This window comes from Abramis brama (genome assembly GCF_963993115.1).
Source record: "Abramis brama genome assembly, chromosome: 13".
In the NCBI taxonomy this organism is placed as follows: domain Eukaryota; kingdom Metazoa; phylum Chordata; class Actinopteri; order Cypriniformes; family Leuciscidae; genus Abramis; species Abramis brama.
In genome coordinates, this window is record NC_139975.1 from 32,451,937 (window position 1) to 32,471,065 (window position 19,129).

A 19,129-nucleotide genomic window follows, 5' to 3' on the forward strand; every position below is an offset into this window, starting at 1 on the left:
AATTTGTTACAAATCAATTTAAAATGTTTTTGGTGAATTTGGTTATCATAGAGGACGAGATTGCAATGTCAAAGCGTTGGGTCTCATTCTTTGAACAAGTGGTTGATCATCTCTATTCTGCACTATCAAATCATCTTGACATGTTTTATTTCTCACCTGCAGTCCAGCACTTCTGCTGTATTTGTTCTACGTTCATCCACTTCGTTTAGATACACGACTTGCATCCTGAGCTTCTATTTAGCTACGTGGAGAAGCAATTTTTGCAAATGCAATATATTCAGATGTAAGTGTGGAGCTGAATGTAGGGCAGCGGCCTTTAGAAGACTGTATTCACTCGCAAGTACACACACAAGAAGAAACTCTAGTGGACTTATGTAATATAATTATTGAATTAACACGACTTTTAATAACACTGTAGAGCCATTTGAAAACTAGTCTGCAGCAATACAGTCATGTAAGATGTAATAACCAATCAATGCTGTATAGTGTTCCACATAACTAGTGTTACAGATCAGGGCCAAATGCTGGTTAAAAGCCACAGGCAGGATTGCACTGATGGGAAAAGAAAATTAAAATCTATCTAGAGCAAAAACTAAACATTAGTGTAGTTTTAGAATCAGTATGATAGTGTAATGTTAGATGTAATTGTCTTAATATGAAATTCAGATTCCGAATATGGATTGCTATACTTGGCCTTCACCTTAAAATGATACAAAATTCAAATTTCAGTCAATTAATGTGCCATCTTATGTCACAGCAAATATGTCTTCTGTATGTTATTTATTGAGATATTTTGAATATCTTATTTAATATCTGATATTGTAAAATGTATGAATCTTTTTTTTTATTTTTATTGAATACTCAATTGGCAGCCGGCAGTGGGGAATATAAGGGACTCTGAAAAATGATCTATGACAGCGAGCTGCACAACGGAGTCATTATTAATCAACTTCCTGCTGTTAAACGGAGGAACAATGTGAATAATCATACATCTCCGTCACAGATGCCTACAAAGTGCTGCAGTAGGACTTCTCAAACAAAAAATGAGAAATTCATAGAAAGAGCCAAATGAGAATATGTTGCTCAGCTAATCCTTTACAAAAGAACAAATTAAAACTAGAGCTGTGTCTGCATATTCTTTCAAACGTGAAATACTGGAATTAGCCTCGGAATTAGAGCTGTAATGTGTTTAATGTGCTTTGTCGGTAAAGTCCCTTACAGAAACGTATTGTGGAGCTTGTATCATTGATATACAGTACTGAATGACATGTTACTGAATCACCACATTCATGTACCATGGTATGTGCATGAGTTATCACGGTAACACTTTACAATAAGGTTCATTAGTTAACATTAGTTAATGTATTAACTAACATGAACTAACAATGAGCAATTCATTTGTTATAGAATTTAATTTTTTCAAAGACATCTAAAAAAGTGGTACAGACAAAAGCAGGTTTGTGAACACTGATGGTCTTTCTTTTATTATTGTTATTTATTATTATTATTATTATTATTTATTATTATTTTTTTTTGGTTATTGTTTTATTATTGTAAAAAAAAAAAGCCTAACCAGGGACTAGAACCTGTATGTGGAGCATCGGCTGCTTGAAATTGTAGCAATGTTTCTGCATTGTCCCTGCTAAATAAACAAAAAATAAAATAGAAAATACAGTATTAATTAATCTTTGTTAATGTTAGTTCCTAAAAAATACAGCTGTTCATTGTTTGTTCATGTTAGTTCACAGTTAGTAAATGTTGAAATTAATATTAACTAAGATTAATAAATGCTGAAGAAGTATTGCTCATTCTTAGTTCATATTAACTAATGAACCTTATTGTAAAGTGTTACCGTTATCACATATTTTGACTAATGAATTCCCATAGTCTTGTGATTGATGAATAAGAAAATCCCAGATTTCCAATCTGGTCTGATGTCGTATTGAAAATCTGGGATGTTTTTCAGTCAGGACCCAATTGTATCTACACCAGTGATAAAGTGTCTGTTGATTAAACGAGTGTCTGTTCATTGAACTGTGCAAACTGAATTAGCCCATACTGGGACAAAGCCATTTATGGCCGATACTGCGGCCAATTCAGACGATGCCAACATGGAAACCATGGACAAACCCATGTGTGGCCCATTCCTCAAGCCCATATCATGCTACATTTGCCCCCATCATGACTGGGTGGACACCGTTTTTATGACTAAAAAGTGACAGGATGAGGCACCAACCTTGGTGAGATATCACAGCCCTGCTGCATGAAGGCCCCAAGAGAGAACCACAGGCTGTTAAAAATCCCAAAGTCATTAGGCGGGTCTGGAGGGGTCTGGGGGTCTTTGGCTTCATCAGTCTCATCCAGGTGCCACTCGTAGGGGCTAAAGCGGCTCACGAGGAACAGCACCACGCTGACGCCGATGTAGGCGAACACGATACACATCCAGATCTCGTATGCCAGAGGGTCCAGGAAGGAGAACACCCCCGGCTTGGACTTCTGGGGTTTCTTGATCATAATGGAGATGCCCAAACTCATGAAGGGCTTAGAAAAGTCAATGACTTCCTCTCGCACAAGCGTGATTGTTAACGGTGCAACGGCTATATCTGCTCTCTGGAAAACGGGGACATGAACAAAACGTGTTAGTGCAGAACATGCACCAGTGCATAATAAACAAGCAATGCAAAATTACTGTATATTTACAGATGTTAATATACATATAAGGAGGGCTAGGATGCAAATTCACTTCAAGCTGTATACTGCAAAGGGTCATAACTCTTTCCCCGCCATTGACTGAATTTATACGGTAGGTGGCGCTGTTACGCAACTTCTGAAAGGGTAGAGAATTTCCGGATTAAAACACGGGCAAAAAAAAGTAGCAGATACAAGCGCTAAAAGCATTCCTTATGCACATCGTAGACATGATTTTCTCAGCTTTTTGTTCAAAATGTTGCTTTTTATGCAAATTACCCACATTCAAGTGTTGATAAGAAAATGAATGCATGAAGCTAGAATAAGATTTTTTTTTTTTAAAGCAAAGGCTTTGTTCTTTCTTTTGATATATTGCATTTTCAGACATTCACAATATTCTAGGGGCCAAGTAAGTTTTGTGAAAATGATCAAAAATGTTGGCAACTTTGTAAAAAACGCTGACGGGGAAAGAGTCAATGGAATATTCCGGTTTCAGTACAACAACTTTGGTGGCTTGCTGTTGGTTACCACTGACAAACCTCAGTTTGTAAAAACAAGAACCACAATAACAGCAATATAAAAGATAATTTAACCATCATTTTAGATCGAAACGTTTTTCAATTATTATTATTATTATTATTTTATTTTTTTACTTCAGCGGAATGGTATGAAACTTGGTAATTTTCAAAATCATTAGAAAAGGATAGTCTTAAGATGGTCACATTTGTGATTTTCATGGCCAAAAATGAAAACTGGAAAAATTCTAAAATACAGAGCAATTTTTTGGGGGGTACAATCTACAAATCAGTCACTATGGACAAAGTAGCATTTGATAATGTCTAAATATGTGTCCAATTGCAAAACTATTTCCAATTGCAAGTAATTATGTCTGAAAATACTCTTATAAGCTAATAGGGAACACACGTCCCACATCTATGGCTATACAGGCATCTAGTGGCTACGCCATGGTATTACATAGGATTTTCTTTATTTCTCCCACCAGATGGCACCAATCTGCCTTCCATGAATTGGATTTTAAATATTACATTTTAAATATAAAATATTATATATATATTTTTTAACTTAAACACTATCAATTGAGAATAATACTAACATAAAATATTTTTTTCTCATTATTGTATTATTTTATATACAAATAAATGGTGCATAATTGAGAGGTGAATTTGAATTGTCTAGCACCATGAAATCCGCTCAAAATACAAAATATTAAATATTTTGAAACAAAATATAGTAGATCCATCCATTCTCCAAAACAGGGATCCTCTGTAGGCCAGGGGCGTGCTGGAGTCTATCTCAGAGTCTCAGGCCACAGTCAGGGGAAACGCTGGACAGATCATCCATCACAATATAGTACATTCATTTCACTGAACAAAAAAGTTATGCTTAATGCCTTCGATCTGTGTTGGGTGCTGATGGTGTGGGACCCTCAGTATACAATAGAAGTATTATACAATGGAATATACAATGGAAGTATTAAGGGGCAAGGCATTCAGGTGGATTTATACACCAAATTTATTTTTGTTAAAACAATTTGATCAGTTTTGCTCTAAAAAGTGCATTATTTGAGCTTTTTGAGGTAGAATGAATTTATCCTATTTTAATTAATTGAAAAAAATATGCTTATGTAAAACAATTATCCATCATTTTGTGACGGCTTAATTTCATTTAGTGCAATCCACTTATATTTGTAAAATGCAGGATTCATTTATCTATATTTTGGGGGGACTACATGAATATCTTTTTGGCATTAACTGAAACTGGTTTTTTTGAGCAAGATGAGACTAATGCCAAGATATATAACCGTTTAATATAATAATATAGCAGCATATATTTTTTATCATTTAATAGAATATATTTTCACCATTGTGCTGAAGTGTGGAGCTTTTGCTTAAGTTGAGAGCGGGTACAACAAGAATATGTTATTTGTAGCTTTACTCAACCAGAAATTGCTACTTAGCATTTAGCATGCTAAACTGATATACATGATTAAATCATGCGTAGACATATAAAAGTCTGGTAATTCCTGTTGGTGGAGTTTGCTGCATCTTTGCACGTATCATGCCAAGGTTTCTGTGTTTATATAATCATCACGTGATTTTGGAAAAATTGGATATAATTTGCAGAGACAAATCCATAAAGAGATGTTACGGCACTACTTTCAAAACAGTGATTCGTGCATTACTTTATAAGCACCATTTGTTGTTTTTACAAACTGAGAGACAGGACAGATTCAATTATTTTCAGTAGGTAATCAGATGTTGTCCACACTGTGTTGAACCGGGAACATTCTATCAACATTTGGATGCATCAATCATATCTGCCACAGAACATTACATCTAGAGCTAGAAAGGCGGACATTTTGTGTTTTCTCAGGCTTTGGTGTTTGGAAGGAAACCAGGAAAATGACTTTCACTGCCTCAGAGAAGCACATGCAAGGCATAACAGAACAGGCTTTTGAGCGTGTAGTGCAGAAGTGACAGCTGAGCGTTCACTTGACTAGATAGCAAGAGTCTTGCTAATTTCTGTGACCCCTACACTGCTGTATCAGGCCACAGACAGAGCGTAATCGGAACAAGCAGGAGACTTTGTTGGAAAATCTTTTTTCGACGCTTCCCTTCTTGTGCTTCACATAATGTTGCTGTGAGAGCTGCAGATATGAGGAACAGCCGCTTTCCACTTCCCATAATCCTCAGAGGCACTCTAGCACGAGCATATAATAAAAAGGCAGTGAAAGATTTGATCTCACATGTGTCCTCAGCCAGGAGGGCATTAGTTATGCAATCAGGAAGTATAAGGTCACGGAAACTCTGCAGGTGAACGCTGGTTATAAAAGCCTCTACAAATATTAATATCCTTTTATCTTGTGGTTGTAGTGAATGGAACTCCGGTGTACTGTCTCAATAAATCATATAATCATTTGCATATAAATAGCTAATTAAGAGTCTACCAGAAGTGATTCATCAGTGAGGAAGAAATATGCCTCAAAACTCTCAACGTCTACCGCACGCTAGATAAATAATCACGTGTGATCTTTCTAGCTTTGAAATTAGCTATGTATTGCACAAACTTGCACAGGTAAATCCAATTGAGATTAAAAGCAGACCTGTTGATAAAACATGAAAGAAAGAAAAAAAGAGATGAAATAACACTTCCATGTCAACTAATCCACTTATTTCATTTAGAAGAATCCAAGAGGATTCATTTCGTTTTTTTATCTGCTTATGGCAAGTAAAGGAAAACAAATCCACGAACGCTGTAGTGTTTCTACATTCGCCTTATAAAAGCTGTCAATACTGTCTGAAAACTTTGAGTCAAGAGATGACAGGAGTGGATCATATGATTATAATTTGATTACATGATTATAGTATCAATCAGTGTTGGGGAAGTTATTTTGAAAGTGTAGCTTCCCAAGCTACTCATAATCTAAAGCAGTTAAACTACAGTCAAGCTATACGCTTTCGTTACACTACAAGCTATTAAGAAAAAGCTTAGCATTGATGACTATATATTGAAAGGCCATTCTGTGAGATAACCTTTGAAAGACTTGCAAAATCAGATAAATATATTTGTCAAAAGGTCAAACGTGGCTGAGAAACGTCGGTCCTGACTATCTGAGCTGAAAGGGGGCCGCTACTATGCTCAATGGTCCCTTGGTGGTGATATTTTTTCGTTTTATCTCCACATGCAATTTTTTTTTTTTTCATTTTGAGAATAATTTGAGTATAATTTCCAACGTTAGCACATCAAAACCAGGCAATCTCTCTGGCTGATGGTAAGGAAATTGAACAGATGAGGTAGCCTAACCCTCATGCATTTTGTATATGGTCTTCATTCTTGAATGTCGGCTCGGGGAATTGGAAGTGATTTCTCTGGATTTTCCTCCATTTATAGCAGGGGAGCGCTTTGACAAATGCAAAAATGGCGGGCTGCCTGGGCACATTGTGAAAGGTGCCTTTGAGATCCAACAGCATAGAGAGGAAATCAAGGCAGTGCATGCTGGGAAGGAGCATGTTTAAGACACAATGTCGCCACCCGCACTGTCTGGCTGCAGTTATAGTTGAATGACACCCAGACATTTCCAGTCAGTTTCCCCACGCTCTTTCCCATGAACGGAAGACAAAGAGGCAATTCACTTCTTCCAACGCCTTATTTGACAGCAATTTCTCTATATCATTTATGCAAGGTTCATGAATACAAGAGACAACTGCAGAAGGAAGGTTAGTGTTTCACTGCGAGATCCACTACTCACCCCATAGACTAGTTCACCCACCATCCCGTTCCAAGTCTTGGTCTCAGGGTCACGGGCGCCATACTTTCCGTCCATGACTATGGACAGTCTGTACTTAATCCCAACATGTTTGGCAATCTCAGAAGCTAAATCGACACAGTAGCCCTCATACTTGTCATTGCCTTCCAGATGCATGTGGTTTTTCTTGTACATCACATATGGCGCTTCCTGTTAATCAAACACACACTCATTTATTACCATCTTTGCTTATTGCTTTCATTGTCTGGTGTCACAGGCACCAGAGCCCACCGACAGCTTATCAGTCACAGGCATGCAGGCATGCTGGGATATTCATACCCACCCATTCTCTCACACTCATAATCCACCAAACTGGAACACATACAAGAGGAACGACAGAAGCAGCAGACAGGGAATTGCGGGACATTGATCCACATGTGGCCGTAGTCAGAAAGCTAATCGCCCAGCTCCTTCTAACGCCTTCTTTACACCTGATATTAACATCTGTCTCAGGTGATCCAATCACGAGTGGTCAACTGAGACGAATTGTTGTCTGCACCTGGTGTAGAGTCTAAGAGTTAAAGTCTGGATCTTGCACTCTTGGTCTTGAGATCTCAAGAAATGACATACATTCTGCCTGGTCATGATCTGGGACTTGACTTGTGGGAGTTCCAGTGTTATCATTATAGGTAACAATTATATAACTCTTAAGTTGGCACGGTAGCTTTTAAAGTAGCTACAGAAAAGTTGCAAGAAGTTCTTGGCCTTGACTGACTATTTCCAGTGGCGCAGTGTTAGAAATTCACCTTTTTTCTATTTTGGTTCATTGACAATTGGCAGCCTGGTTCTTAGGTGGCTGGGTCTTGGTTTGGGTTTGTGCTTTGAGAGGTTTAGTTTTGATCTTGGTCTTGGGATCAAAACCTTTGAGATGGATGATATCAGGTGTAAACAAGGTCTGAGACCACGAAGACCACGCATTGGAGACAAATAAAAGTAGGTTCGATTCTGCTTCTCTCTTTCACACGCACACACACACACACACACACGGCCGTGGTGCAATATCCCAAGATTCTGAGATGCATTGGCATAAGTTGAGGGTGACAGGTGAGGTAGGTGAGGTAGGTGAGGTAGGCAAGAACGTATGAAGTGAGAAGGAATCCAATTCATGAAGTAAATGGCAGTGACTGCAGAGGAATCATAGTGTTGATTCTGTTCAAGCACGTTGCACCTATATGCGCCAGAAGCCTTTATCATTCCAACAGAAAGGACATTGAACATAGCCCTGCTAAAAAGACCAGCTTACACCAGCATGAATTTCAGGCTGGTTTATGCTAGGTATTGCTGTTTCGTTCTAGCTGGTGGACCAGCACAGGTCGACTAGCATGGTCATTCTGGTGATGCTGGCTGACGAACTGGTTTAGCTATTTACACCAGCACACCAGTGTGTCATGCTGGGGCCCAGCATCCAAAAACACAATATATGGTCTTTTCAGTAGGGAAGCAAAAAACAAAGCCATCGTTAGAATCCAAACTTAAAAGCACTTTGTCAACATACAGATTTGAACAAAGAAAATTGTGCAAGCTGGTTTTATCCTCTCTTTCGCCCCCATTTCAAACACTGCGGCAGCGGCTTGCTTTTTTTAAGCACATCATTATTACCAAACAATATGGCTTCTCGCAGAGAGAACGCATCCCATTAGAGTCAGAGACAATTAGGGTACCAGTGGGTTAGCGATGGTTTGTTTGTTCTGTGCTGAATGTATCCTCTCACCTCATCCTTTGTGCGATTGTTTTCCTCCTGAATCCCACTGATGGAATAACCGACAGCTGCTGGTTTAATTGCTCACATCCAAGTCATTTGAAAGAATGACCTTGGTTTTTGGTGAAACAAAACAATTACAAGCGATTGCTGTTTTACATGGGATGATGTTGTGAGCATTGATTTGAATTCCTCAGAGATGTATATTCGCCTTGCCAATTGGAGGCTGATGCTAAAGCTAACGTTGTTAACAGCGGGAGATGAAGTGATACGTCAGCAATGAGCAGTCCTCTGGTCAATGTTAAGTGGATCTGTGCAAAGGCCTCATTCATGGCCTTGCTCAAATACGCTTGTACTTTGCCAGAGGCAAACCATCGAACCCTTCTTTGGTGCGGTAAGCGTTAGCTTGCTGTTCTAGCTCATGTGTCATTGACCATTTACTTGATGAGTGGAAACAAGTCTTACCTACATATGCACTGAATGTCTACTTTGATGATGTCAATGTAAAACCATCATACCTAATGCCGTTATTGTGATGTCACTGCTACGACAGGCCACTGATATATGGAAAATCAAAATGCTTTGACACCCACACGAATACAGTTGAAACACTCATGCGCCGCTTTTCCTTGCGTTCGACTGTTTCAACGTGTAATGAGTGGATGGAAAGCAACACAAAAGAAATGTACTTCTACCCGCCCAGGACAGAATGTATCAATCTAGGAGTCAACACCATGACCCTGATGGGCAGAATATGCGACACGTTTAAAACGTCATGGAGCGTGTACCATAATAGTAGTGACCACAATTGTTCGGTTTTCCACTGAGGAGGAATCGTTGGTGAACTGCTGATCCATTATATTAACAAAGCGTTCAAACTCGTTCCAGTATCCGATCTGCAAAGGGAAAACGTTCATGTTATTATCAAACAGCAGATATTTGTACTGCACCAATGGTAAATAGCAACCCCCCCCCCCCCCCCCCAGCCCATCCACAATGGCTAAGGAGCTGTTGTGGATGTGTGCTCTCATTAGATTGTGCTCATTAAAAAAGTATTAGGTCTCTGTGCTGCTGCGGTTATTGCATGGAGTTAAACAAAAAAGGCAAATTCTTGGCTGACATTTGTTAAATGGGAAAAAAAATGCTTATGGTGAAATTTCCAGGGATGCAGAAGCTGGAAGTTACTCTTGGATGTAATTCTCTTCAGCTAAAACTCAACTGGGTTTTGCTTGCCGCATTGTTATCAAAAGGTGCAGTGCGTTTTCTCTTTGTTATATGCTTGAGTTGTTTAGTAGTTGAGTGGCATGTGTCAGAACCGTTAGCATAGCACTAGCCACTAGGGCATCACTGAGGTGACACTGCACAGGGGTCCAACACAGTCTTGTACATCACTTCTGACAGTCACTGTCAATGTACGTCTCTTTACCGACCATGACCCCATCTAACCTTGGGCTAAACTACTCTTTTTCACGGAGATTGTTCCTGTGTTTTATAAAGGGCTGTTGCTATTAGCTCACAGGAAAGCTAATGAATACTGGTTATGTTGATTCAAGCTGCTGTAGGTCATTGGTTTGGTAAACTATTTTGTTTGGGAATAGTGGCCTTAAAGGAATAGTTCACCCAACAATTTTAATTATCCCATAATTTACTCACCCTCAATCCATCCTAGGTGTATATGACTTTCTTCTTTCAGCCAAACACAATCGGAGTTATATTAAATAATATCTTGGCTCTTCCCAGCTTTGTAATGGCTTTGAATAGTGCCTGAGTTTTTGAAGCTCCAGAAAGAGCCTCCATCCAGCATAGATTTATTTAATGGATTATATAGGCTGAAGCCTCGAAAGCGAGCCAAGACCTCTCACTTTACAATCGCTAAAACGCTGTCGCTTTGTCAGTACATCGTGATCTCACAAAGTTCCGTTATAATCAATGAAGCTGCCAACAACTGACCATAAACCTTCTACTTACATTGTGTCTAGTGTTGTCAAAAGTACCGACTTCAGTACCAAGTCAATGTTAAAAATGTAACGATACCAGCATTCCCCCACAGTATTTTGAGTGCTGTTGAATGGATTCTTTAACGCATCTGATTGGCCATTGTGTTCATGCGCTCAAAATATATGTCTCTGATTGGCCATTGTGTTTACGAGCTTAACATATACAGTATGTCTCTGATTGGCTACAATGATCAATGCTTCAAAAACATGTTGTCTTCACCGAGCGCTAACACAGATACACACGGGAGCGTTTGAAAGCAGGCGTTTATCAGTGGATATATTAGGGATCTGCTGATAGATGCCTGCTTTCAAACGCTCCTGTGTGTATCTGTGTAAGCGCTCGGTGAAGAGCGTCAAAGACAACATATTTTTAAAGCGTTGATCATTGTAGCCGATTTGGTACCGAAGTCGGTACTTTTGACAACACTAATTGTGTCTACACTTTGTTTGTTAATGAGAGGTTTCAAACGCCAGCATAACTGAGCGCTGAATAAAAATCACGTTTTGAGCGGTGAGTGGATTCTGACTAACTTAAACACCTCTGATTGGTCATTGCATATAAGAGATCAACAACTATGTCTGTGAGTGGCTACATTGCTCACTGCTGCAAAAACACATTGTAAATAGATACGTTTGACATTCTTCAGAGCACTAACACAAATGCACTGGATTATTACATGCACATTATTAAAATATCAAATGAGGGTGCTCTCGATTGTGATTGAGGGTGCTTAGCACCCCCGTAGAACCGGGCCTGGATGGATGGATGCACTTTTTGGAGCTTCAAAAACTCAGGTGCTATTCAATGCCATTACAAAACTAGGAAAAATGATATAATTTAATATAACTCTGATTGTGTTTGGCTGAAAGAAGAAAGTCATATACACCTAGGATGGCTTGAGGGTGAGTAAATTATGGAATAATTTTCATTTTTGGGTGAACTATCCCTTTAAATACCCCATGCAGTGGTTTGATGTTATGTATTTCTTGTTGAAACTGGAAGTCAGGACATATTGGAGGGCTTGTCCAAGCAACTTCTTTTGCAACTTCTTTAAGGCAAGACACCACAGGCAAAAAGTAGCACTTTCATGCAGCAAATTTATATTCTGAAGGTTTTTACAGAGGGATTTGTTCTTGATTTATATACCATTTTATTCCTAATGGTGAAAATGTTTTTGATTTATGGAATGATAAAAAGAGATATCCAAAATCAATGAACTCTATGTAAACAAAATGATTATTATTATTATTATTTTTATTTTTTTTTGAGATTGCTTTATCCAATGTTTAGGTTTCTGTTCTGGAAATATATGCATATTAGAGCATTTTTGTATGAGATCATTTGCATATCAAAATGTATCATTTCTGAAAACTTTTTATACAGAATGTAATGTCTAAATGTACTGTGGTGTACAGCATAAACTGGAGAAGTATGGTGAAATCTGTTTACATGTGGTGTCTAGCCTTAATGTTGTGAAGATAAAATCAAACGTGAGTGTCAAGTTCAACATGCTATTTTTAGTTAGTTTGTAGCATTGATGGAGTGCAAGTCATTAATATTTTTGGTCTATTTTCTCTGACTTTATTTCTATATATCTATCAAAATTTATTTGGTCAGACTTTAGGAGTAAACTAGCATATAGATAACCTCAAACCTAAGAAACGGAAGCCATTTTTGGAGGGCAATTTTGGTAACGAATCTGTTTCCCTTCCTAGATAAGACAGCTGTTGTTCCCCGAAGTGTGCAGCTTTTTCCCTTTTACAACTATAATGCTATTTATCAAAAAAAAAGATTCTATTTGAGTGGAACATGGTTTGAGTTCTTACACTGATCTCAGTGAGCTTACACAGCAAATGGACTGCTGACTTACCTTTCTTGGTCCCCCTGATTTCATTTCATAAACATCAATAGTATAGTTTGATCTGCGACCAAAGCTGTCAAACTGGATATTGCCGGTCATCCCTGGCACCTGGACCTGCCAACAACAACAACAACAATAGGGTCATTCCTACAGTTTGGAGGATTTAATGTCCCCATGAAGCAATACTGCATATTTTACATAAAATGTTAGTCAACTTTCATGTCACATGGTTTTTCAAAGGTCAAACAGCCACGAAACTCCTCCCCTCATTTATCTGATTGGGCGTTCGCAACTTCGCAATGATTTCTGGGTAGGTAACTCGTGTAGAGGGTGCGAAAGTGCGGGCTTCGCCAAAGTCTGCATCGAGGGCACAAAGGCGGCGCTCGTGAGCACACTTCTGAGCGCTGAAATGCCGAATGGGACACCCTATGGACCCGTACACTTGGTGAGCACGCGAAATTTAAGGCCACGAGACGGCGAGTTCACATGAAGTGTGCTATTTGGGATCCAGCCTTAGTTGAGCGTGATCTGCTGTGAAGTCACGATCAAGTTGAATTGTGGGATACAGAGCAGCTTGAAGTGTACATCAGAGTAGACTCGCTCCCTCAGTCAAAATCGAGGGGATGAGAATCTGTCCATATAAACTTCCCTCGTCCACTTCACGAAGTGGAACGCACTTCAAAATGGCGGCTTTGCCGGGATTGCATGTCTAAAAGTGGATTGGAACACAGCCCATGAACAAAGCAAGAATCAGTCTGTTACACTTATTCAATTGTGTTGATTCTTTGGCCATGTCCACACTAATACGTTTTCGTTTGAAAACGTATATTTTTCTCTCAGTTTTGGCCTTCCGTCCACACTGAGACGGCGTTTTTATTAATGAAAACGAAGCTTTTTTGAAAACGCTCTCCAAAGTGGATACATTTGAAAACGCCGTTTTCACGTTGTAGTGTGGACTGTGAAACCGGTGGTATTTAAAAACGATGACGTAAATTTAGTCATGTGACGCATATTGTACCAATAGATATTCATGTTTATACCGGTATTGTGCCTGTTATGTGCTTTTCCCTTTCACACTGTTGCTCTTCATATCACAGTCCTGCAAAGATGACAGAATGAACTCACATTTGCTGTCCTGCAGTAAAACATGGGAGCAGTCGCGTTTTAGACCAAACATATGGTGACTGAGTGCGACCTGGACCGCATCAGTGAATGGTGAGATATTTTACTAAATAAAATCCTGTCAGAAGAAATGTGCGATAACTTCATTATTTATTTTTCCATCTGAATCATATCAGTGATCTTTTGTGGGGTTTTACGCATGCGCAGTAAAGGTGAATTTAGCGTTTTCAGGCGTTTTTCAAAAGTTTCTCATCCACACTGAAACCTCCGAAATGCCTGAAAACGCTAGTGTGGACGGAGAGCGTTTATAAACGAAAACGCCGTTTTCAAATGTATCCGGATTAATGTAGACGTAGCCTTAGTTTCGTTTTCATGGACTTTTAGTTTGTTTTACATTAGTCACATGTGTTCCTTTGGTTTGAGTTTCCCGCCACTCATCAGTTCCCATGGAAACTAATCATCATCACAGCTGTGCGTCATTTAGTTCATCACCACGGGTATTTAAGTTCCTCACCTTCACTCAGTGTTTGTCCGGTCTAGTTAGACATTATGTATGTATTACCTGTTGGATTGTTATTAAACTGCATTTGTACTTTTTTTTCCCTAATCATCATCATCATCATCATCATCTGTCTGCCTAACACAGTCATAATTTTTTCTCTATTTTCCTCATTTTTAGAAGACTTATTTTGTGATATTGCGTAAAACATAACGTCTCCCCTGTTGTTTCAATTTATACTGGACATGAAAATTGTTGTTAATATTTTCAAAAAATATATTATATATTATATAACTCTTCTGCTAGCATGTTGTTCTAGCTAATAATGGGTTTCATAAGCTTTAAACATCCACCCTGGGGTGCGTTTCCCGAAAGCATCGTTGGCCAACTATGGTCGCAAGTTCATCGCAATGTCCATTGAACTCTATTGGTAACGAGGGAACTTGCGACCATAGTTGGCTAACGATGCTTTCGGGAAACGCACCCCTGTTTAGTAAAAATGTCATGTAACAGGGTGGACGGACTCCACAGAATGTAAATGTGAAATCTGAAATATTTGGTCAGGATTATTTGGTTATACCAGCCTGAGCTTGACCAGTGTGTTTTCATGATAGACAGTCCAAAATCCACCAAACTGTAGGAATGACCCAAAAATAAAGAAACCCGTAAAATAACTGATTATATAACAAATTTGAATCGTAAGAATACATTTGAATGTGCTGTAGTATCACGACTGAATCATACGGAGACATGACTCTGACCATCTGAATTAAACATTGACAGATTACAAATAGTTATTGTCATTTTCAAAAAAGCTGAAAGACTCAAAGAAAGTGTACCATTTTGAGAGCTCGCTCGATGTCGATTCCTTGGCTCCAGGGGACGGCAGGGTTGGCCAGGCAGTCTCCAGCACTGCCCCGTCGGGACACGTCCACTCGCTGGCGGCGCAGGTACCGGAACGCCTCCGCGATCACCAGGATGGCGTCGTAAGACAGCGCTGAAGTGTACTGTACACAACAACCAGTAAGCACCTCACATTAACAGTTATTTGTTAGAGTGCTTTAAAATAAGCAAACACATTATCGGCAAGTAAACACTTTGAAGAGGGTTAAAATAGGCTGCCCTCTTCCAGGTCCACATGTTGATGTACATAATGAAGGATAATTGCGATGCATTACTGCATGTAATCATAGTAGGCAAAGGGGTGTAGCTTGCACATTGTTTCTTGCTATGTAAAGAGTGTTAACCAGGTTTCTAATTACAGAGATATGTAAAATGTTTAGTTATGGGAGACTCTACAGGGTTTTGCTGCTATTGTTGTGCAACCTGTAATTACATCCCATTTCAACCAAGAAAAGAGAACAAGCTGGCATCTGCTCATTTGCTGTGAGCTACACTGTTGTATTGTTTTGTATCTCTTCAAAGCGACAATAGCAAGAAATTTAGCTACTAAAATTAATGCAATATAACAAAAGTAACATCAAAGGAGACATGCATTGCACATTTACATTCTCAATTCAAAATGCCTTCTGATGCCTTCATTAAAATACTGTCTTGGAAAAGACTTTTCACACAAGTAAAGTGTGTGTGGCTGCATGTGCACATTTCACGTTTTGAAAGATATTCATGATTTATGTTATAATGCATTATATATTTTCATAAATAATTGTAATTCAAGTTAAAATGCATTATAATATTTGCAGATTTTGTTACTTCTGAAATTGGTTGTTTGTCATATGTTGTAATGCATTATACTAAAGGCGTAACATAAGTATTATAATGTATTATAACTGTGGTTACAATTATTCATGAGATCATGCAATGCATTACAAGGCATAAGAGAACAATCTTTTTTTATAATGCATTATATATAAAGGCTTTAAGTAAAGTGTTACAGAATAAATCAAAATGTAATAATAAAATGACCCATTGAGGTGAAATGTACTTAATTTTCATAAAAATAATGCAATCACAATGCAAAATATAGTAGTGGTCCCCTAAAAAAGCTTAATTTTATTTATGGAAAATATAATCTTTCGCTTTTTGGGTGACTTTTCTTTATAACATTCAGGTGTGTTTAAACACTTCTGTGCCAGCTCACTGGTTCGATGAAAGCACAGTCATTTCTTACCCAGCCATCCATAATAAAACCTTAATTAAATGGCATTTGAAATCTATTCATCTCATGATCATTGTTTAATTAGATGTAAATTGAGTCCCAGCTTTAATAGAACCTCAGGCTGAATGTCAATATATCGACTGATGCAAGGAGGGAAAAATTAAAGAAAACAGTCAAAGAAAGAGAAAGTGAAAGATCAGAAGAAGAAGAAACTAAATCAATGATTTTATGTTTTTTTTTTTTTTTTTAGGGCTTTGAAACGATTAATCGCATCCAAAATAAAAGTTTGTGTTCACAATATATGTGTGTGTACTGTGCATAATTATTTTGTATATATAAATACACACACATGCATGTATATATTTAAGAAAAATGTGTTATTTATATATAAAATATTTATATTTATATATAATACAAATGATATATATATATATATATATATATATATATATATATATATATATATATATATATATATATATATATATATATATATATATACACAGTATATTTAAGCAAATATTTCTTAAATATATACATGCATGTGTGTGTATTTATATATACAAAATAATTATGAACAGTACACACACATATATTGTGAACACAAACTTTTATTTTGGATGCGATTAATCACGATTAATCGTTTCACAGCCCTATTTTTGTGTGTGTTTTTTTAAAGGTAGTTTCAGACCTTCAGAGGTGTGTTTCTAGCTTCAGGAAACTCTCTTTCATCTAGACGGTCCCATCTCTGGAGAAACTGCTGTACCACTGAGTTTTCAGGATTGATTATCTGGAAGCCGCTAATGTTTGCTCCGCCGAGAAACACCTTGTCCAGACTGATGTTGGTGAAGCCCTGTGGAAAGAGATGAAGAAAAAAAAAAAGGAGAGTTAGGATATCTATATCAAACATCATGTTTTTGTAGAAATTGAAGGTCTCATGTGTATAGAGTGAATGTACAGTAAGTGGTCAAATCTCTGGATTAGCAACTTGATGTTTCTGGTTCAAAACCCAAAAGGGGAAAAGTGTAATCACTGGGGTTTCTTGAGTGTAAACAGGTATTACATATATATCTCACTGCATATTATTATAAGAAAACCAAAGAAAAAAAGGATAAGAAAAACATGTCAAGGTTATTTCAAGGTTGCCCACAAAAACTGATATTCATGATTCAAAAAAATTGAAATGGAGAATAATGTTTTAAAATAATTACTGAGACGTGTAAATGCACTTGCATCTAAGGTGTGTTGAAAAATATGGTAACACTTTATTTTACAGTGTCCTTGTTACATGTTACATTTACTTACCATAGTAATTACAGTACATTATGCATAATTACATGCAACTAACCCTCAACCAAATCCTAATCCTACCTGGATGTTGTTAATGTTGTTAATGAATATTACTCAGTACTTAAATATATAATTACACTGTAACAATGACACGTTAAAATAAGGTGTAACCAAAAAGATATAATTATATTTTACTTGATTATTACACCTTTTTTTTTTTTTACATCAAACATTTTGTTGACAATAAAATAAATAAATAAAATCATGCTTTGCACTGGATGTTTAATAAAGTATCTTTTCATTTTCTTGAACATTCTTATTTGCCAATGACCTTCCATTATTTCTCTCTTGTTTAGTTAGTGTATGAAGGTGCTGAAACTCACCAGATTGGCAATAACGTAATGGTAACCCCGACTGTTCTTCCCGAGTGTCACAACCTACAGGAAAGAGAATCAATAACAGTTTACAATCCATGTAAGAAGAGCGCAGGGCCGTATATCGTCCCTCAGGTGAGCTTCTCTCTCCATTTACTCTGTCTTAAGTGACAAAGACACTCCACAATGATGGATGTTTCCACATGAAGCAACTGGCAGTCTCTGATGTGCTTCCTACTGTACGCTGGCCAACGGGAATAACACATGGACAAATCTCAACATAACTCTGCCCTCCTGGGCGTCTCTGATGCCTCTCTGGCCCTGCGACCTTCACCTCAGACCTCGGGTCTTAGTGGCCTTTAGTGAAGCGTGCAGACGGTGTTCACTTCAGGCAGGGGCGCAACTGCACCTCAGCTGAGGGGTATGCAAGATCAGTGTTGGTGAATTTTGGGGTTTAAATATAATTTATTCTGAAGCAATATTCTCATCAGTGTTCTGTCAGCTTTTACATACTTAAATTTTCTACCCCAGGGCGTTATTTACCTTTATAAAAGACGATTTTTATTTTTACTTATATTTTTACTTATATTATAAATATGGTGTAAATATTTTTTACACCATATTTCATGTCAAATTTTTACATTTGATCAATAAATTCAGTTATAATAATAAAACGGGGCTGATACCAATCAAACTAAATAATTTACACTGCAAAATTGCAACTGCAATAAATAGCCTAATGTTATGAGATTAATGTTTTAAATAAATATTTTAATATACAGTACAAAAAAAAAAAAAAAAAATGCAATGATAGTTTTAAACATGAAACTAAACCGCCAATAGGTGGCGGCAATTGGCCATCTTAATAAGTGAATCATTGAGTCATTCATTCAAACGATTCGTTCAAAACGCTGAATCATAATAATTCGGTAAAACACCACGCTGATTGTTTTCCTTTGGAACTATTTTCATCGGTGAAATAATACTAACAGTCCATAATGTGTCTGAAATGTAAGTAACTTAATATTAAATAGGCTAATTATGATAAACATTTATGATAATTAAATAGGCTACTTGTTCGTGATATATTCAGCAAAACAGCTCCCTTGGTTGTGTTATGTAACTTATGTTAAAATGTTTTTTTTGTTTTTT

General features: G+C 37.5%; 1 protein-coding gene across 2 annotated transcripts in view; it reads right to left on the reverse strand.

Moving 5' to 3' along the window:
• gria3b (glutamate receptor, ionotropic, AMPA 3b) overlaps positions 1-19,129 on the reverse strand; it is a 151,553-nt gene that overhangs the window by 34,594 nt on the left and 97,830 nt on the right. For both annotated transcript variants that reach the window (XM_084133744.1, XM_084133743.1), the window contains exons 5-11: positions 17,987-18,040; positions 17,005-17,166; positions 15,034-15,201; positions 12,583-12,687; positions 9,503-9,610; positions 6,959-7,165; positions 2,237-2,610 (exon numbers count right to left, since the gene is read on the reverse strand). In XM_084133744.1, the coding sequence (XP_083989870.1) occupies positions 2,237-2,610; positions 6,959-7,165; positions 9,503-9,610; positions 12,583-12,687; positions 15,034-15,201; positions 17,005-17,166; positions 17,987-18,040 (1,178 nt within the window). The remainder of the gene's footprint in view (positions 1-2,236; positions 2,611-6,958; positions 7,166-9,502; positions 9,611-12,582; positions 12,688-15,033; positions 15,202-17,004; positions 17,167-17,986; positions 18,041-19,129) is intronic.